The sequence below is a fragment of the Vidua macroura genome, chromosome 13, assembly GCF_024509145.1.
Source record: "Vidua macroura isolate BioBank_ID:100142 chromosome 13, ASM2450914v1, whole genome shotgun sequence".
NCBI lineage: Eukaryota > Metazoa > Chordata > Aves > Passeriformes > Viduidae > Vidua > Vidua macroura.
Window position 1 is genome coordinate 1,943,569 of NC_071583.1, and position 21,492 is coordinate 1,965,060.

Sequence of the window (21,492 nt, forward strand, 5' to 3'; positions counted from 1 at the left end):
AGCTGAGAATATCCACAGACAATGACCCCACTGAGGGCTCTGCTGAAAGGGGCAGGTTTGTACAACTGGCCCTGGTTACAAGGCGGGCAGCACCTTGTAAAAAGTGAATTATTCTGCTGCTGTCACTGCAGAGGGCTCTGGGTGCTCACAGGGACAGGTCCTGCATGGCCAGTGTGGGACAGGGCTCAGTGCTGGTGGATGACCTGGAAAGGGAATATGAACAGTGAGGAACTGGCATTGTGCCTGATTTTTCCTTTTGGATATTACCTCCAGGAGAGATGTGGAGTCAGGGAGGAGAGAGAGTGCGGTGTCACTTATCACAGAATCAGAGAGTGGTTTGAGTTGAGAGGGACATTAAAACTCATCCCACCTCTGCCATGGGCAGGTTCACCTTCCACTGTCCCAGGTTGCTCCAAGTCCCATCCAACCTGGCCTTGGACACTTCCAGGGATGCAGGGGCAGCCACAGCTGCTCTGGGACCCTGTTCCAAACCAGTTACTAAACTGATGGCACTCGAGTCTGGAATTCCAGCTTCTGTGGCCTTTTCCAGCCCAGCCTGTGAAATGAAATGGGCTAAATCCATTCCAATAATGAGTGTCTTTGAGGAAGACAATCTCCTCAAAGGATTCCTGGAGCAGGGAAGAAAAAAGATTGGGTTCCTTGAGCTCTTTGCTAATTACTGGCCTGGAGCTGGGTGGTGGTGCATCCTGAGCTCTGAGGTGGAAGGTTCTGGTTGGCATCACTCAGGATCAGGAGCATCGGGCTGAGCACTGTGGAACTCCTTCTGCTCCATTTTATGCCTGACAGCAAAGATGAGCATTTATTCCTGAAGTAAGGAACTCCAGCCCTGCCTGAGCTGAGGGAAGGCATCTGCAGAGGCCAGGCTGCAGTGGAATGCAAACAGGGCCATATTGGCAAAAATGAGGAGTTAATTTAGTGGTGAATGCTCTGATGTTTTTTCCCAGATGTGTTTGCAGAGCCATTAAGAGCTGTGTTTAATCTCAGCTCCATTTGCAATCTGATGCACATTAAGCTGCCTCCACACAGAGCAGGAGCAGTTAATGGCACTGGATGGCTCTGCCCCTCCAGGAGAGGCTGGATGAGCTCTGGTGTCCAGGCTGCTCTTCCAGGGCACTCTGGAGACAGCTCTGACCCGAGCCCGGGGCTGGGGGCTGTTCCATGGCTCTGTGTACCAGCATTTGGGACTGATTGAAAACTTCCCTGAATTAGTCATGATGTTTTTAAGGGACTCAAGCTCAAGCAGCGTTTTAAAAAATGAATTTTAGGTGATTTCTTTCTGCTTGGGTGCTCAGAGCTGCCTGAATCTTGTCTGTTAAAGCTGCTGCAACTTCTGTCTCTAATGGAGGTGCTCACGCTCACTAAACTGTTTGGCAAACACTGGCTGTCGTGGCTCATCCTCCTGATTAAATCCCATATTTGCATTTCCTTGGATATACAAAGAAAAAGCAAATCAGCAATGAGCAGCACAGTTAGAGCAGGAATAAGCAAACAGGGATAGAGGAATAACTGCTGGTTTGGACATGCCACACTGCAGAGCCAGCCACGCATGCAGGCCCTGTGCAGCAGAGCATCCTGCATCCCTCAGAGCATTTGTGCATCCCTCAGAGCATCCTGCATCCCTCAGAGCATCCTGCATCCCTCAGAGAATTTGTGCATCCCTCAGAGCATTTGTGCATCCTTCAGAGCATCCTGCATCCCTCAGAGCATTTGTGCATCCCTCAGAGCATTTGTGCATCCCTCAGAGCATCCTGCATCCCTCAGAGCATTTGTGCATCCCTCAGAGCATTCCTGCATCCCACACAGCATCCTGCATCCCTCAGAATATCCTGCATCCCTCAGAGCATCCCTCAGAGCATCCTGCATCCCACAGAGCATTTCTGCATCCCGCAGAGATTCCTGCATCCCTCAGAGCATCCTGCATCCCTCAGAGCATTTCTGCATCCCTCAGAGCATTTCTGCATCCTTCAGAGCATCCTGCATCCCTCAGAATATCCTGCATCCCACAGAGCATCCCTCAGAGCATCCTGCATCCCTCAGAGCATCCTGCATCCCACAGAGCATCCCGAGCCCCCTGGGGGTCCCAGTGCCAGGCGGGTGCTGCCAGAGGAGCAGGAATTACCCTGCCCATTCCCTGCCAGGTGTCCCTGGGGAAGCCCTGATGGACACGAGCACTCCAGCTCAGCACGGCTCAAGTGGAAGTCAAGGTTTCCTTCTTTGTTCTTTTCCTTTATTTCCTCTGAAGGATGTGAGGGAAAGTTTGATGTTTTAACACTTGGCCTACTATTAGCTGGGGAAATCTAGCAGATGTACTTCATCATCTCAAAGATATGAGCAATCTCCAGCACTCTGGTATTAATGTGGGGAGATTGACTCAAAGTGTTTTGCTTCAATGGCTCTTAAGAAACTCACAGTTCATTTCCAATCATTAAAATGATTAGTGCTGTGCTCTGCCTCCTCTGAGGACAGAGCTGTAGGGCCAGCTGCCCTGGGTGGGAGTGAGGGCTGAGCTCCCTCCTCAGCCTGGGGACGATGCTGAGCCTGCCCAAGGCCTGGGGGACCCAGGGGAAAGCCCAGCTTAAAGGAGGACTTGGGGGCTTAAATGGCTTTGAGGGGCCCTGGCCCTGAAGGAGCACATGAAAAACTGCCCCGTTTGTTTTAATGAGGCTGCTCCTGTGATAGAGAGAGTGCCATAAATAAGTGATTACAGGACTGAGCCAAAACCAATCACGAGGATTAGATGTGACTCACGGGATCAAGAGAAGTCCTTGGTTTTACTGGAGGCAAGGGAAAAAAGTCTGTTCTTTGATGGATCCCAGTATGTATCCCCTTCACTCTATAAAAGAGGTCTTGGAAAATAGGAGTTAAGCCAGTGATGCTGCTCAGGGGAGGGGAAGGATGTCAGGCACAGGGAGCTCTAGAACTGAACTTCTTTTTTAATATTGTTTCTGTAACCAGTTCTTATCTAAAAGTCTTAAATCTTTTTGCAGAAAGCAGAGATATTCTTGCTGTTCTGGTGTTTGGTAGCAAGATCTGGAAGGTGTTTCTGTAAGCAGGCTTGAAATGGATGGAATCTGGCTCAGGAGAATTGCTGAGCCAAAGCTTTTCTGAGCATTGGCAGTCTGGGGAGGTGAGGTTTGTAGGGCTGGAGGTCTGGACAGTTTGGGATGGGTAGGAATGGGATATTCGAGCTGGGGCAGCAGAACCACAATGCAAAGGTGGTTGCATCCATGGGGGATGGAAGCCTGTCAGCTGCTGGGTTTGAACTCAAACCAAATGTGAATCAGAGTGAAAACCTCTCTGTTTGCTCCATGGCAATGCAGGATCTGAGGGGCCAGGAGCCAGACAGGAGCAGGGGAATGGCTGTAAGCTGAAGGAGGGTGGAGTTCCATTGGATGGATGAAATCCTTCCCTGGCAGGGTGGGCAGCCCTGGCACAGGTGCCCAGAGCAGCTGGGGCTGCCCCTGGATCCCTGGCAGTGCCCAAGGCCAGGCTGGACACTGGGGCTGGGAGCAGCCTGGGACAGTGGGAGGTGTCCCTGCCACGGCAGGGGTGGAAGCAGAGGATCCACTCACTTTGAGGATTGAAGAATTCAGGTGTTTGGGTAAGTTTCCATTCACTAGTCCCTTATTTAACTTGGATAAGTGTCACCCATTGGAGCTTTAGGAAGCCAGGCTGTGAGTGTGCCAGAAAAATAGGAAGCAATAAAAAAGGCTGTTGAGACACTTATCCAACGCTGAGGGAATTTTCAGAACAGCTGTAGTTGAGTAATTATGAGCAGAACCCTTGTTTCCACTGAAAAAATGTATATTAGATTATTCCCTAATGATAAAGATTATTTAAAAGACAAAAGCTATAGAGTAATAGACATTAGCAGATGTATCTATTTCCAAAATCCCTGAAACCAGACTTAAATCTTGGGAGTTATTCCTCACCTTTAGCAGAGCTCTCATCAGCTGCAGTGTAAGCCCCAGGGCTGACACTCCAGATAAGTACATGATATAGTTGAGCCCTAAAACTCTTAACAGAAAATACATCAGGACTTACTGTAAAATTTCATGGAGGATTAGAGAAAATATTAAGTCAATAGTTCTTTAGTTATGAGGGGCTTTTAAGGTAATCAATACTTTCCAGCCATCTTAGTGCCTCCGATGATAAAAGATGACATTAATATCCAACTTTTCTCTTTTTTTTTTTTTTTTTGGTATATTTATGTATATCCTTCCTTTAGTCACTCCTGCTAGAATCAATAGCTATACAAGGAATATGGTTATTTTTAAATGGCATCAATATTGATTCACCTGTAACTGCCAGTTTCAGCTGGAACTTGATTTCAGGTAAAAAACCCTGACTTTTTCATACAAAAGGATTACTAACCTCCCTAAATCTCTGGAGCACCCCTGCCTTTGCTTCTAGTGAATTCCACATTTATCAGTGTGCTAATGCAGCAGAAACTATTCTAGGATTAATAAATCCTAAAAATAGGATTAATAGGATTAATTCTAAAATTTCTTTGGAGTTACATGACATTTTATGTCCTCAAAGCGTTGTGCAGATGTTAATTGAATTTAATTGATATCATTCAGTCCCCAAAGTTATATGCGTGCAGTTATTAATGGTTTAATTATTTTGTCAATGGAATAGATTCTTTGCTTTTGATTCTGCTTCAGGAGATCCAGACAGTTCTTAGGCTGAATCCTTTTTATTCACGTGACTCAGCTGGTCCAAGGATAAAATGTTGCCCAGGGCATCCTCAGGCAGGGACTTTCCCCCTGGTCAGCCCCAGCCCGAGGTCTGGAAGGGATGATTCCTTCCCAAGCACCTGGAATGTTTGGTAAGTCCAGGTCAGGCTGTTCCTTCAGCCTGGGCAGGGATCTCATGGAACCATGGGGATGGTTTGGGTTGGAAGGGAGCTTAGAGATCATCCCATTCCAAGTGGGATACTCCACCATCCCAGGCTGTTCCCAGCCCTGTCCAGCCTGGCCTTGGACACTTCCAGGATCCAGGGGCAGCCCCAGCTGCTCTGGTGCCTCCCCACCCTCACAGCAAAGGATTACAATTAAATTAGCATTAGAATGAAAGAAATAAAATGATCTCTGAACAAAAAGCACACTGGCCAGTCCTGCCTCTGCAGCCCTGACCTCAGTGCCTCCTCCAGGCTGGAGCTGGAGCTGGGACAGGCACAGGGCTGCACTCAAGGGGAAGGATTTTCTCTGGAGAGCAGCTCTGGGAGAGCTCTGCAATAATCTGAGTTAATGTCTGCATTGAATGGCAGCAGCCCTTAGTTGTTTTGTAATTAACCAAACCTCCCCTTCGGTCAGGAGGGAGCTCTGCAGTGTTCCCTGGATGTTCCTGACAGCCAGGGGGTCTCAGGGATAACACAAAACTGCAAGGGGCAGTTTTCCTGGCTGGACCTGACGTCTGCCACTCCCAGGGAAGTGCAGGTTTGTTCCATGTGGTGTTTGCTCAGCTCCCAGCAAGTGCCAGGGGGTGAGCAGAGGACACACTGAATTAATTATGGCACCCAGAACTGCATTCTTTTGGCTGATTTTAAGTAACATGGGACTACCATTTTCATCTTGTTTTCAACCCACTTGTATGGCTGAACACAGACTCCTGCAGCAGTTGCCAGCTGGAATTTCCCCTGGAAATTAGCTCCCAGATGCCTTAAGATCAGCAAAGCTGTTCCACGTACAGTTTGTCCCTTTCTGACCCATTCTAAGAAGATGGAAGGAGATCTCTCGGGTTTGAAAATAAAAGAAACTCATCTTTAAAGGATATTTAACTCACATTTAAAGGATATTTTAAAATATCCCTGACTCCACTGCATTTAGAAGCTTTATTGAGAGATGTTGCAAAACTATTCCCAAAAATGGTTGGAAAGAGCAAGAGGGTGGATGCAGTAGGAAACCACTGAACCATTTATGCTCAGACCAGTTGCCCCAGTGGCTCTTAGGGCACAAAGCACTGGATTTGGAGTAAATCAGCCACAGCACACTCAGAGAGTTTCCAGCAGGGAAACCTGTGAGTTATGCTGGAAGGTATTTCTGTAAACGGGCTTGAAATGGATGGAATTTGGCTCAGGAGAATTGCTGAGCCAAAGCTTTTCTGAGCATTGGCAGTTTGGGGAGGTGAGGTTTGTAGGTCTGGAGGTCTGGAGAGTTTGGGATGGGTAGGAATGGGTTATTAGAGCCAGGAGCAACTCCCTGGAGCAGCATTCCTGGATGGCAGGGTTAAAATCCCATTGTGGCACCTGTCACTTCTGCAGGAAATGCCTTCTCCTTGTGAGCTGTAAAGGTCTCTGGGATGGGGCAGGGTTAGGAGTTGATCCTGGTCCCTCTGCCTGCACAAAGAGAGGCACTCAGGGGACACCAGGCTCCTTCTCCAGCTCCCAATCAATAGGGCATGAAAAGGGAATTACTGTGTTTTGCATTTGAGAAAATGGCTTGTCTTCTTCCAGTGGAGTGTCAGGCCCTAATGATGGAGGCAGTGAAAACATGTCTGGTCAGGCCTCTTCTCATTTCAATCCCAGCTTATCTGGGCAAAGAACAACCCATAAAGAAACCACAGAAAACACTGAGCTGCCCTCCCACAATTCATCATTTGTAAAGCTTTCACTCCAGCCTTCCAAAAGGCCATTTAGCTTAATAGTCTGTCCCATTTTTCATTTCCTCATGCTACATGTGCTGGGGGATGATTTACAAAAGAACAATGGAATGACACTTTACCTGACTTTGGAAATGAATTCCCAGCAGTCTCACGCCTTTTGTGCCTCGGATTTACCTTCCATAACATGGAATGGGTGGTGAGATTCTGTAAGAAAACAATAGGAGATTTAAAATGAGAGAATACATCCAATTTTCCATCCAGCCACGAGCTTCTAGAACCATTAGTAAATTGTTTTTATGTCCATATTAGAAATAAAAGATTAATCGACTGATTGAATTTTCAGAAATTTAGGCAAAGGCCAAATGAACTGGCCTCCATTCTAGTGTAACTAAATGCCAAAAAAATTACATGTATAATATACATTATTTTAAAAACACTCTGAAGAAAGCATGCCTAGCTGTATAATACATATTTAGACAGTCTGTATATTTAAACTCTGTAAGAACCTACAATCTTTGAATGGTACTGAATAGAATGAATGAAAAGGGGGTAAAATCTATATCTCAGTTTGGTTGTTACTGTTCTTATTTCCACTGATCGTGGCAGGTCATTAAATGAAGGTCAGCTTCTTGTGGAATAGTTTGTTGGCTTCTTTAGTGTCTTAAAACTTGTGAGGTGTGAAATCAATGACAAATTTTAGGGCAGTATTAGTGTTGTAAAAGGGAGAGCTTCCACTGATTCAGAACATTGCAGGAAATCACCTGTTGGCCGAATGGCCCACAAAATATGATCTATTGCTGAAAATCTCCTTAAACACCCAGCCATTGGAGGAAATGAACTTTAAGTGGGACTTCTGTAGTAGAACTTCTGCTTTGATGGATTTGTCATGCTTGGTGGGTAGTGATATTCAACTAATAGCTTAATAACCTCACTATTTACAGGCAATTACCCCCATGAAGGAGCTCAGATGGGATGAAAACATCTGTTTCCTTCTGGAATCCGTGCACATCTGCCCTTAAACACAGTGAAAATTTGGTGTGAGAACTCTTAAGGACTGAATTGCTGAGGTTTTTCTGCAGTGCTACCTTCTCTGCAATTAGATAACAGCTTAAAATCTGATTACTGAGTTATTTTTTACCTCTCAGAATGCACAGGCACAAGCAAACTCTCTGTTGAGAGCTGATTTGATGCCAGTTAAATATTCAGGTAGTCCTCTGAAGGCACTGGAAATCAAATAACTGAAACATCTTGTGCAGAGTGAGAATTTCCATGTTTCTAAATGTGTATTTCCCTGCCATTCCCAGTGGAGGTTCTCACTGTTGCTTTTTCCAAGGCCCTTTCAAGCTGTTAGTGAGTTCAGAGTTTCACTGGGACTTTCTCTCAGGTAGGGGAATCCTCTTGATGTGCTGGTTATGATGGTAAAGAGAAAATGCAACTCTGAGAGTAGTTTTGTACCTGAGAGAGGCGATCTGACAGAGGTTCCCTCACAGCAAGATCCCTTTTTTCCTTCCAGCAGACACAAACCTGGCAGCTGGAAGGATTTGAAATGTGGGGGAGCTGAGGAATCTGAACACTTCCAAGGCTTTCTTGAGCTCCCAAAGGGATTGGGCTGTTCCAAGGGGGTGGAGTGTCCTCGTTTAGGGCAAATTTGGGAGAAAACCTCTGAAGGGGTTCCTCTAGAAGGCAGGACATGGAGATTCAGCTCTGCTACTGGGAAAGGCCACAGAGAGGACTGGGAAGGTCATGGATCTGCAGGGCTGGAAAGTGTGACATCAGGGCCAGGCTGGGCAGGGCTTGGAGAACCCTGGGCTGGGGGAAGGTGTCCCTGCCCATGGCAGGGGTGGAATGAGAGGATTTCTAACGTTCCTTCCAACCAAACCCTTTTATGCTTCTATGAAAATGAGAACTGCAAAAGCTTAAGAGCACATGTAGAGAGTGCATTCCTCTGCTGCCTGAGGCAGAAATCCAGCAGACTTTGCTATTTATGACCATTACACACAGTTTATGTCCATTCCATTTTAGCATGTATTTTTTTTTCCCCCATCTTTGCAGTGCACCCACCATTGGATTGGAGTGATGCAATACTCGGTGCCACTATTAAAAAGAGTTGGGGAATGATGTTAACAATTGTTATCTTTCAGTCCAAGGAATGGAGAAACTTAACTAAGCAGCCTGCAAACATGGTGTGCTCAGTCTCTACTATATTTTATTAAGTTATGATGTGAAAAAACCCAAAAAGGTCTTGATCTCCAAGCTGGTCTGTGTTCTTTCCCTCCCTGACTCGGTGATTGCTTTTCATTGCCATCATTTGCAGAGGTTACTGGACTTCCTCCCCAAGACAAACTGCAGGCAAACTTCCAGGGTAAGTTCCCAAGATTAAGGCCAATATTATTGTGAATGTGGCTGTGCTCAAGCTCCCTGAGTTCCAAGTGGTTTTCCTGCATGGATAATGGAAGGAGCCTGCTCTAAATCCACAGTGAAAGAAAAGCAGTATTTCTAACTCGTACTTAGTGCTCTGTATTTTAAACTGAAGTGAGATTTATGAGCAAGCTCCCTCAACCTAAATGTATATACACCCATTTACATGATTTTACATAATATATGGGAACAGTTTGATGGGTAATATGCACAGGGATAAAACCAGCACTGTTTGCACTGTGAGTAGAGCTCACTGCAGTGAGCTCTGCATAAACTCCTGTTCAGACAGGACTACTTGGATCTTCTGGGGAAATAATGTCCAGAATTATATCTACATTGAGCTATAAATACATTGAACTTGCTGACAGACCCAGCTGGAAAAATGGAGAAGGAAAAAAACAGTGTTGTAGCTTGTAAGACTCACTGGAATCATTCTTGTTTATGCTGGTTAAAATTTTAGGACCCCATTAACACGAAAATGACCAAAAAATTTGTGATAGAAAAGTAAAAGGAAATACCAAACCCTTATCTCTGGCCAATCTTCTTTGCAATGGATGCATGAGGTCTGTGCTAACCTGCACCTCAAAGCTACAGACACATCTCAGGTGATCTGGGAGCAGGGTCTGGCAGCCCTGGATTTACAGGAATATTCCTCAAGGGTCCCTTTGCCTTGGTGTCCCCTTCCAGAAAGTGTTACAGAGCTTTCCCCTCACTTTTTGTTCCCTTTATTGAACCGAATTTGTGTTTATGGCCCCATTTGCTTTCCCTGCCATGCTGTCTGTCACTTGTGTGGAATATGGGTTTTGCACACTTGCCAAATAGTTCTGTGGCTTGGCGAGGGTTGTCTGGCAGGAGAATTTGCCTCTCCGCATAGTAATGGCCATGTGTGGCTAATGGGCCCTTTGTCTGGGGCCTCCTGCATATCCAGAGCTGCTCCTTTGTCACCAGCCTGACCCAGGCAGCAAATATGAACAGGAATTGTAAATATGGCCCGTTCTCACTGGGATGCCAATCAGCTTCCTGGGATAAACTGGTCCTCTGCTGCTCTGTAAGTGCCCAGCAGTTGCCCAAGCTCTTTTATTCTAGAACTGTTCTGCCCACCCCTCATTTTTATGCTTTTGGAGTCACCTTCCTCCGTGTTTTGTGTCCTCCTAGAGTACACTTGATATTGACATGGGCAGCCCTGGTGGGTTTGGGATGGCACAGCTGATAAGGTGGTGTGGCAGCTCAGCAGCTGGCCTGCTTGAACAGATAAAGAAGGAATTATTCCCTGTTTGCTGGGGACTGGCAGGTAACACATCTCCCTAATTTGTGCAACAATGTGGTGACAAAGGGAGTAGCAAGTCCAGCTGAAAAGCCAGGAATTTCCATGGCCACGTGGACATGACAAGCGTCTTCAGTGCTGGGGCTGCCTGGCTATTGGTAAGAAAGTGGCTTCGTGTATTTTTTGTAACAATTTTTTATTCATATCTGAAGTACACATTTTGTTTTTGTCCTATAGCTGCTTTCTACTGTCAGTGTTTAATAAATTGTCTAAAGGTGGGGAGTCACTTTTTATTTTGGCATACTCGGAGAGATTGCTTGGTTCTGCCTGGAACAGGAGGTTTGGGTGGATAATGAGCCAATTTACTGGCAGGGCAGAAATCAACGGCACAAGTGCACAGAACTTTTACCAGTTTAATTAGACCATCCAGACTCCTTTTTAAACAGCCCGGTCAAACCAGCACGTGTCAGAAACACAAACCTCCTCATTTAAAAGGATAATGCTGTGGATCAAACTTTTCCATTGTTGGCATGGATCCTCTAAAAACAGAAGCCCCAAAGCTCGCAGAGCAGCCCAGCTGAGTAATTCTGCCAGAGCAAAGCTGCAAAAGGGGATGTTACAGCACCATCTAGTGCCTCCTCTCCCGGCAATATCGGGAATTTTTGAATTTTCCACTTCATCCAAGGATGTAGGTGGGGACGAGGGAGTGCATTGGCCGCTTAGACATTGACAACTTCTTTTCCCAACCAGTGTGGAGAGAGAAGGGAGCTGAGGGATCGGAAGGAGCTTTGGAATTTCACACGGGAAGATTCTGTCAGCAGAGCTGCTCTTAGTTTCTCTTATTTCATCTCCTCACCAGTCACACAGCTTTCCTCCTGAGGATAGTCAGGAAATGGATGCAGGAGCAGGAAAATGGGAAGAAAAGTTAAATAAGAACCTGGCTGAAGGGCGTATTTTGGGGAGGTAGAGTTGTATTTTTGGTAGAGCAATGATCTGTCCAGTGAATGACTGACCAGGAGGAGGCTGGGGCTGGTTTGCAAACTCCTTGTGTTGAGAACTGCACCTGTAATCAGGCAGCAAGCACTCCATCCTCTGCTCTCCTCATCCCAAGTGTGACCCAGGATGAAGACTAAATCAACACTAAATTAAATTCTAAATAGAGCTACATTTTGATATGCTTTACATCCCTGCCCCTTTGTTTCTTTTTCTTCTGGAAAGGTGATTTAACATCCTCTGACTCCAAACTACTCAATGGTTAACCAAGAACAACTTTGCAATTATTCCCAACCAGCCACTGGAGATGAATTCAGGGATGAAGCCCCTCTAGGGAACAACTTCCAGTGCTCCCAGTCTGAGTTTGTGCTGGGAGTGAGATTAGTGACTCTTCAAACTAAGCTTTTTGTGCTAATGAATATCAATATTTATATGTTAAACGCGTTTTCTCGCAGGTTTAATTTAAAACCCTCAAAATTAATTATACCTTAAAGCATTTAGTAAACGTCCTGATGGTGATGTGGAAGTTAACAAAAGTCACTTATTTCAAAAAAACTTCACCCAAAATCCTCAGCGTCTTCACTACAGCCCTGTAGAAAAAGCTGGTGGCTAGTCTATAAATTATAATCAGAGTCTAAATTAGAGTTAATGCCTAATCTGGAGGTTGAATTTAGATTTAAAGCACTTGCTGGAGTTACAGTGCTCATAGACAGAGCTGTTAGCAGAGTTAGGGTGATAAAGAGCTGCAACAGCATCCTGAATACTCCCAGAGTCCTCACTACTTATCATTTTATTATGGTTATTATTGAATTTAGGGTTTCCTAAAAGAAATCTCAGCTCCTTGGGTCATGTGAGTTTTTGGAGAATCCCAGGAGCCACTAAAAAGTAAGAGTGCAGAAACAAGCTCAAAGGTGTGACTCAAATATACCCCCAGCAATTTAGTAAAAAACCAACAGAAATAAAAATACTTTAGCATGTCAATAGAATTAAAAAATATTTATCACAATATTTCTTAATAAAATCCCAGGGTTTGGAGAAGGCGCTCATAATTTTTTAATTCTTCAGTTGGCCAGCCTGACAAGAAAAACATTTTTTTAAAATTATGGTAAACTATCAGATACAATACCCTGCAATTATGTGTATTACACTGAGACAGTGCAGAAAAAGTTATGGAATCATGACTTAATCATTTAAGTGATTATTGTATTTTATAAATGTTTAATGTATCATCACGGGCATGTTCGTGCTCGTTTGGCAAATGTGGTATTGATTGTTGCTCTAAAGACCCATTCAGGTCAGTATAGATAATGATTGGGAATTTTCCAGCCATGATGGTAAGGAAATTACAGTGCTATTTGTCTTTTAAATGTGGTCCTCTAAACCACTTTAATTCTGATTAAAAGAAAAGAATAAAAATTAGTGTTTTGCTTGCTGGCTAATCATTGGTTTGCTCTGTCACTGATGCAGGGAGAATATTATTCTGAACTGAAATGGGAGATGCTGAAGGGAAAGCAGAAAGTGCAGGATTTTTCCCTGAATAACAACAAAAAAAGCCTTTTTAAGGAGAAAACAACAAATAGGGCTGAGATGAGAGAGGAATTGTGAAGTGCTCAGGAACACCGTATGGGTTTAGTGATTTATAACAACTAATGCAATAAATATTTCAGCAATAAAAATAGAACATTTTATTAGAGAGAAATCCCAGGGCCACGATATGGCTTTTTTGAGGGTTTTTTAAGGGGAAGGAAACGATAATAAATGACGAGACAGCGTTTGTGTGGGAGTTGGGCAGTGCAGAGGCAGCTGCATTGAACTTTCCGGGGTGCATCGGCCGGGTTTGCATCCCATGACCCGTTCCTGGTGATGCCACCAACCTCACACCGGGACAGGACTCTGCTGGCAAGTTTCAGGAGCACAGGGCACGGGATTGTGTCTCAACAGGTCTGAACATCCCCAGGGAGGAGACTCCACACCATCTCTGAGCATCTGTTCCACTGCAGAGGAAGAAGTTTTTCCTCATGTCCAGGTGGAACTGCTGGGCATCAGTTTCTGCCCGCTCCTCTTGTGCCATGGCTGGGCACCATCAAGAGGAGCCTAGCTCCATCCTCTTGGCACCGTAACTAATATATTTAATAACTAAATTACTAAAATGTGTGCGCACGGGTAAAATCCCCTTCCAGCCATCTCTTCTCGGCGTCGAAGAACCCCAGCTCAGCCTTCCCTCACAGCAGAGATGCTCCAGTGCCTTCGGCTCCTCCCTGGCCTTTCGCTGCAACCTCTCCGAGTCTTGCGCGGATAAATTTTTATCTTAAATTGTGTTTCGTTTCTTTTCAAGCCATTTACCCGTGAGGTTTAACCCACCGCGGATTTTATTCACACCCAGCCCCTCTCCCACGCCCACAGCCCGGCCATGAAGCGCACCGGGGACTCGCCGCCGGTGCCACCCGGGGCGCCTCTGCCCTGCTCACCCACGGCCGTGCCCGGTGAGCAGAGGAAGAACCGCTGTCCCCCGCCAGCCCCGAGCCCTCCAGGCGGAAAGGGCTGTCCCTCCCCGGGCACACGATCGCGGTGAGCCCCGGCTCCGGCAGAGGCCGCGGCTCCCGGCCCGGCTCCGGCGGGCTCGGGCTCCTCCTCCGCCCGCCTCCTGCCCCCGCCCCGGCGCCTTCCCAGCCTGCTCTCCGGGTAAACAGCGATGGCCGCCGAGGACCGAGGCGGAGAGCCCCGAGATAACATGGGGAACCACCTCCAGCTGGTGCCCGGTGAGGGCAGGGCCGGGCCGGGCCGGGGGCACCCACGGGGGAGGCGCCGGGCCGGGGCTCGGCGGGCAAGGCGGGGCGGGGAAGGGGAAAAGAGAAGGAAAGGAAAGGAAAGGAAGGAAGGAAGCGGAGGCGGAGAGAAGAGGAAGGGGAAAGGAAAGCGAAGGGGAGGCGGGGAGAGCCCCCGGGCGGTGTGGGGAGCGCTGAGGGCCGGCGGGGCTGGGGGCGCTGCCGGCCGGTGCGAGGCGGCGGCGGGCGAGCCTGGCCCGTGGGGCCGCGGGCTCCTGCGGCCTCTGCTCCCGGGCTCCTACAAATCCTTCGAGGCCGTGGGTGTTCCCTCGAGGCCGTGGATGTTCCCTCGAGGCCGTGGGTGTTCCCTCGAGGCCGTGGGTGTGCGGTGCAGGAAGGGACACGGGTGTTTGGGGCAGCCGATGGGGTTTGGGGCGCGGTGGGGCTCCCGGCAGAGCGGGCAAAGCAGGCACTTCTCTGTGCATTGGGACCCCTGTGAAACCCGGAGTCCGAGCAGAATCTGTGTTGTTTTAGGAAGTCTCTGCTGTGTTTTCCAGTGCAAATAAGCAGAGGTGCTGGGTGGAGAGCAGTGCTGGATCCCATGTGCTGCCCGGCTTATCTCTCGCACACACCAGAGCAATTCCTCACCCAGGGAATTATTGCATAATTATTGCATAATAATGTGTTTTTTTCTGCATGTGGTGCCTCTACACTGACAGGAGATCGAATGGGTTGGGAAGCAGCTTGTGCTTAAGTGAAAAGAAGTATTATTTCAGAATAAGCATGCAGGGGAGAAGGGAGCAGGAAATCCTGCCAGGAGCCAGTGGCATTTCTCATGGCAGGAAATTCTGTGAGCTCTTTAGGCCTGTATGTTTTAAATGATAAGAAAATATTTCCTGAATACTTTAGGAAATACAGCCTTAATATCACCGTAGTATAAGCAATTTTCCTGAATATTTGGGGAAATACGGCTTTAATATCACCTTAAGTTATTTCCAGCTTTAATATAAGCTATTTCCTGAATATTTGAGGAAATACAGCTTTAATATCACCATAATAAGTTATTTCCTGAATATTTTAGGAAATACAGCTTTAATATAACCTTAATATGACCTATATATAACCTTGTCCCTTTTCCTTAAATGAGGTTCATATTTCCTCATTTCTGCACAAAGAAATTGAGAGTGGGTTGGGTTGTGTTAGTGAACCAGCATGAGGAAAATGTGATTTTTGTTATGCAGGGGAGCCTTCAGCGCTCACTTTTCCCTCTTTCCTGTGTGCCGGAGGTGCTGCTAATCCTGGAATTTAAAGATAAATAAAACCCCGTAGTTGGGGGTGTAAAAGGTTCAGCTTGTTTTGCCAGCTGAGAGGGAGGAGGAGAGGGAAGGTGCCGGGATTTTCTGTGTTTTGGGCTGGCTGGTGCTGCTGCAGTGAAATGAGTCATCACGGTGCCTCAGCCAGCACCACACAGCAGCCACTGTGCGCTTTTGGCAGCAGCCAGCAAAAGTTTGCAGGGCACAATTCTTTCCAATCAACTGCTGCTAATTCCTTCTCTGTGTTCAGAAAAGCAAGTGGGACAGCCTCTCCCTGTTAAAACTGCTAATGATGGATGCAGCCGGATGGGAGCACGTGGAAAAATCAGAATATTTTGGTTTTTTTCCCCCTTCCCCCATCCTGCAGTGATGCCCCAGAACCAAACAGAAACTTCCTGCTCTTCCCTTCCGTCAAACTAAGCAAAATAATGGCTGCTTTGGACATCCTAAACGTTTTGTAATTGTTCGTGGTTAGGGTTGCTAATTGAATATAAGAAATTTCATATAGATGTGGAGTATTTTTAACAGTCATTAGGCAGATGGTGTCTCATTGCTGAAAGGACTGTAATTAGGTACAATACCAAAGAGAGTCTGTAACCTCCTTTCCTGTTGTGCTGGATCATTTCTTGCTGAGATAAATTCAATATAGGATGGATCTGTAAGAGCAGGTTCTGTACACTATCAACTATTTAAAAAAAACATAAGTGAGGTGAAGCAGAAATAAGACCAGTGACTAAACATTTTGTGGGAGCATTTAACAAGTGTGTCTGAAGGGCAAAGAGGGAAAAAAAGGTTTTCTAAAATCAGCTTTTAATGTCTTTTTCACTGTTCTCTTGTACTCCACTCTCAGAAATAGTGAATTTGGTGGTGCTCCCATTTCTGAAGGAAAATCCTTTGCTTCTGCAACATCCTTCTTTTTTGAGATTTCCCTGCAGAATCTTTCAGGATGAGAGAACCCCTCTACCTTTTATATTTTCAACTGTTTTTAAGAAGATATTAATTGCAAAGGCAGGCAACTAGACTGGCTATTGTAAATTATTTTTTTCATCTTGTAATAACTTTCAAGCACCACTTGTGATGTTTTTCAGCACCACTGGGATTATCCATTACCCAGCAGCTCTTGGTGTAAGAATCCTGGAGACTGGTTTATGCTAATGTGTAGTTTAGGCATAACAAGCTGTATAAATAATGTTTGTGTTCAAAGAATTAGGGTCAATTAATGCAGTGACTGATACTTTAATTGTCCTCTTGCCTGAAAATTGCTTTAGGATTGGCTGAGGAATGGGAAGGAAGCAGTAGTTTTTAAATACTATTTTGTATCTGAAATCCCTCCTAGTGTGTTTGGCTTCCTCAGGAGTTGCCTTTGCTGGGTTTGTGTTTGGTGTACACACAGCAGGGGCTGACAGCAATTAAATTGTCTAAAATACCAGCAAGAGTCTCTGCGTGAACACGGAGCTTCCCATTGCTTCTTACTCACTTGCAGTTTGATTGTTGAGGTTTGTGCAGCTTCAGACTCTTTACTCAGCATCCTGCAAGGAGTGAAGTGATCTGGCATCCTGGTGTGCAGGCAGAAAACCTTTCGAGCTGAGATAAGGAAGCACCACTGTAGTGAAAACCTGAACTGACAGCCTTTGTTTATTCTTTTCTTCCTAGGAAAGTTGTTCTTTGGGCTTTCAGAAATAAATTACCAGCTTTTGACCCTTTCTACAGAATGATGATTTTGCTCTAACAACAAGAAAATTGTTTTCCTCTGGTTTATTTCCGTGTGCAAAGCTGTAGCCTGGGAATATTGAATGCATTTCCCTGATTCTCAGTTTTTTTCTCAGTATCTCAGTCTTTTCTGATTGATTCCTATAAAATATTCTGTATGTGCTTCTTAGTAGAGAGCGAAGAAGAGGATGACAATGAAATGGAAGTGGAAGACCAAGATAGTAAAGAAGCTGAGAAGCCAAATATCATTAATTTTGATACCAGTTTGCCCACATCACATATGGTATGTTTTTATATATTGTCCATTAAATATATGCTGAAAGGGTTTGAATGGCGTTTGTATAATTTTACTGTAATGTGCTTAAGCCACAAACATAATTTTATTTTCACAGAATCGTAAGATGATTTGGGTTGGAAAAACCATAGAGGGCACCCAATTGAACCCCCTGGGCAGGGGCAGCTTCCAGTGTCCCACATTGCTCCAAGCCCTGTCCAGCCTGGCCTTGGACACTTCCAGGGATCCAGGGGCAGCCCCAGCTGCTCTGGGCATGCTGTGCCAGGGCCTGGCCACCCTCACAGGGAGGAATTTCTTCCCAGTATCCCATCTAACCCTGCCCTCTGGCAGTGGGAAGCCATTCCCTGTGTCCTGCCACTCCATGCCTTGGAAAGAGCCTCTGCTCATCTTCCCTGGAGCTCCTGCAGATACTGGAAGGCCACACTAGATCCGCCTGGAGCCTCCTCCGGGCTGAACAAGCCCAGAGCAGCTCCATGCCCGTGCTCTGTCCACGTCCTCCCTGCCCGCCCCCCTTCCCTGACCGTCCCTCCTTGCCGTCGGCAGTACCTGGGCTCGGACATGGAGGAGTTCCACGGCAGGACCGTGCACGATGACGACAGCTGCCAGGTGATCCCCGTGCTGCCCCGGGTGATGGTGATGCTGATCCCCGGCCAGACGCTGCCGCTGCAGCTCTTCCGCCCCCAAGAGGTTAGCATGGTGCGGAATTTAATTCAGAAAGACAGAACCTTTGCTGTCCTTGCATACAGGTAAAAGCCACGGGCGGGTTGCTGGTGTGTGCAGCATGTTTTTAGCGCAGTTTCTGTGGGTACTGAAGCGAAAGCAGATGGTTGCATCAGTTCTGTGCTCGATAACAAGCTGAAATTGTTTAACAGAAGTTGTCTTCCAATATGTAATGGCAGTGTAGGTGCTTGACAGCATCTCGTGTTTGTGTGGAGAATCAGCAAGTGCTGATCTGTGTCCTTGTTTGAGTATCCTCTTTTTTTCAGTAACTGTTTGTTCCATCTTGTTAAAGAATAAGCCTTGACCCGAAATGTCAAAGTCACATTCTTGTTCTGAGAGCTGTATTGTTGCTTGTTTTGTGTGTGAGCTAACAAGCGCTGGCAAATGTTTCACAGTGGAGTTGAGAGACAGGAGGTGATAGAAAAGTGGAGAAGAGAAAAGCTGATCAGTGCCAGAAGAAGTTGGGAATGTTCCTCCCTCTTCCCCCTGCAATTTACTATGGATTAATTGTGTGGGAGGTGGGAACAGTTCCTGTTACAAAGTCAATCCAAAGAATGTTTGCTTTCAGTGCTTTCAGTGTCTGCATTTGAAATGCTGACACACTGGTGATCCCTGTGCTCCCAGAATGTCACAGCTAGACACTAAAACAAAATCAAGTCACCTGGCAAAACAACCAACCAAAACAATAGAAATTGCTTTATAGTGGAAAAATTATTACTGTGATTAATTAAAGGTATTTTACCAAAAATCGCTTTTTTGATCAGACCAATCATGTACAGTCAGTACAGGCAGACTGGAGACTGAATTAGCAGTGCTGTTTGGAGTGGGTTAATTAATTTAATTAATCTTTAATTCTGTTACTCTTAGCAATGCACATGAGAGGGAAGCACATTTTGGAACGACAGCAGAAATCTATGCCTACAGAGAAGAGCAGGAATACGGAGTTGAAACAGTCAAGGTGAAAGCAATAGGAAGACAGAGGTTCAAGGTGCTTGAAATACGAACTCAGTCAGATGGGTAAGAAAATTATGGAGTTAATTCTCTACTCAAGTCAACTTCCCTAGGAGTATGCTTTTATTTGCTGTATTCCAGTTTGATAGCTGTGATTTTTAGAGGCTCTTCTGACTAGTTTTAACATATTACATAATTAATGCCTTTTTCCATTTCTAAAAGCGATCAAGATCCTGAACATCCAGTAAGAACATGCTGAGTCTTCCCTCATTTTCAACTCCTTGGCATCGTGCCCTGCACCATGGCAGTGTCACTGGCCAGAGCTCCAGGCTCCAGCATTGATCTGGGAGCATGTGACAATTCTTAGCACAATTGCCAGAGCTTCTGTCATATTTTTTGCAAGGCTTGTGAAGTATTTACTCCAAACCTGTAAATTTAGAGCTGTTCACCTGTATCCTGCAATTCAGCATAGTGGCATTGCTGTAGAAAGAGGCCTGGGAGCAGCATTTCTGTGGTTTTGTGACCTGCAGCTGAAGAAATGAAGAATACTTGTGCTGTTTGCTCTCTAACATTTGGTTCCCAATAACAGACTCTGAGTGTTACAGCTTTGGAGAAGCCCTGCTTGGACACATGGTGGCAGTGCTTGGACAACTGCAGCAGCAGCTTTGTTACTGGAATTCACTGTCCAGGGCTCCTTAGCAAGAACATTTCCATAATTCTTGGTGTTTCTGATTTCTGAGTGCTTTTGGCACAACATAATCTTACAGTTTATTGCAAGTTACCAGTTCAGGGCTGTCTCTGTGAGAAAATTAGAATTTTTCTAATTACACATCCCTCAATAATTGTCATTAATGACACACCCCTCAATATTTCAGGATTTCTGCTGCATAATCCTGATAAAACATGAAGTCTTTCCTGCTGGACAGCTTATGCTGAGGTCTTTGTGGAAGAGGTGACCTTTGATGCTGGGATATTAAAATCTGATCAGAGTCAGTATTCTATTTCTGCTGATTCTGACCTCTAGCTGAGCACAGAAGCTTTTGTGGTTTGAAGATAGCAAAGTGCATTTCAGCTAAACTGAGGCATTGAGATGGAAGAGCTGGTTATTTATACCAAAAGTAACTTGAGGAGACAAAAATCTAAATCTATAGTGCTGAGACTGTGGAACATTCAGCTGTGTTGCCACTGCCAATCTGTCTGTATTTCTGTCCACCACAATCCCAACAGATCTGTAGTGCTCCAGAATAAAAAGGAGTTCTGATGGAATGGGTTATTGTTTAAGTTCTCTAGTACTGTGGAGTGATTAATCCATTGCACCAGCCTGTGTTCCCATAAGCAGTAAAATCCATTTTTTAAAATGCATGTATTGGAAAAAAACATTTAAAAAATATGTGTACACCTCATCTTTTTGTTTCCTTTCTCAGAATCCAGCAGGCTAAAGTACAAATCCTGCCTGAGCGAGTGCTGCCTCCCACCATGTCAGCAGTGCAGCTGCAGTCTCTCAGCAGGTGCCACGTGCTTCCCTCTTCCAAACCCACTTCCTGGCAGGACAGAGCCATCAGGCAGTGGTGGCAGAAGTACCAGAAGGTGAGAAGTTATTCTACAGCTTTGGTTATTATGGTTTTGTATTTTTTTTGTCTTAATTTCTGATGGCATCTTGAGAATCAGTATCCTGTTCCATCTGTAGAGGAGGAGGCACAACAGGGAAGGCAGATTCCCACCTCCTGCTTTTCATGGAATCACACCATGGTTTGGGTTGGAAAGGTCCTTAAAGCCCATCCATCCCAAGGGCAGGGACACCTGCCACTATCCCAGGTTGCTCCAAGCCCCCTCCATTCTGGCCTTGGACACTTCCAAGGATGGGGAGGCCACAGCCTCTCTGGGCAACCAGTGCCAGTTTATATCTGTATTTATTATTTATTTTATTGTTTTGGTCATTGACACAGAGAAGTTACCTTGAAATCTTGTGTCTCTGTAGAGATCTTTGGAACTACCTGCAGAAATTAATACAGAGTCCTGGTAACTCGACTCAAGTTTGGATTTGCTTTTTTCTTTAATGGTTTTGAACTCTTGTACCCTCAAAATCAAATTAAAAACTCCATTGATAACAAAGAGCTCTTGATTCTCAGAATTCCTGACCAAGTTCATGTGAGTTAATGAGCCCAGAAATTCTGAGCTGTGGGGTGGAAATCCCTTTCCTAGGCTGATTTTGTCAGGTGAAGCTGAAATGAAGTGAACCCACGGTAGGAAAAGCCTGGGATGCAGATGCAGAGCAGGGTAATTGTCCTGTTGACCTCCATCTCCCTACTGGTGTCATTTGTAAATGAGGAGAGTTGCCCTCAAAGGGGAGATGAAAATTGAATTTGTGCATATTTGCAGTGCAATATGAGCTCCTCTTTTGAAAAGCAGCGTAGTTGTGTTGTGTGCTGCTTTTTA

At 45.7% G+C, this 21,492-nt stretch overlaps 1 protein-coding gene and 1 long non-coding RNA gene across 7 annotated transcripts in view; one reads left to right on the plus strand and one right to left on the minus strand.

The window, feature by feature from the left end:
- Positions 1–21,492, plus strand: part of CRBN (cereblon) — a 33,497-nt gene that overhangs the window by 2,299 nt on the left and 9,706 nt on the right. Inside the window, exons 1-5 of one of the 6 annotated variants that reach the window (XM_053989738.1) lie at positions 13,891–14,061; positions 17,261–17,373; positions 17,929–18,131; positions 18,973–19,122; positions 20,481–20,643. In XM_053989738.1, coding sequence (XP_053845713.1) covers positions 13,995–14,061; positions 17,261–17,373; positions 17,929–18,131; positions 18,973–19,122; positions 20,481–20,643 — 696 coding nt within the window. In that variant the 5' untranslated portion in view covers positions 13,891–13,994. Of the gene's footprint in view, positions 1–13,890; positions 14,062–14,380; positions 14,449–17,260; positions 17,374–17,928; positions 18,132–18,972; positions 19,123–20,480; positions 20,644–21,492 lie in introns of those variants that run through there. The other 5 variants (XM_053989739.1, XM_053989740.1, XM_053989741.1 and 2 more) reach the window with 5 other exon arrangements.
- LOC128814154 (uncharacterized) lies at positions 12,973–13,717 on the minus strand. The gene is made up of 2 exons (XR_008439278.1): positions 13,464–13,717; positions 12,973–13,296 (listed from the first exon to the last, which is right to left on the minus strand). It is a non-coding gene; the product is annotated as an uncharacterized LOC128814154 (long non-coding RNA).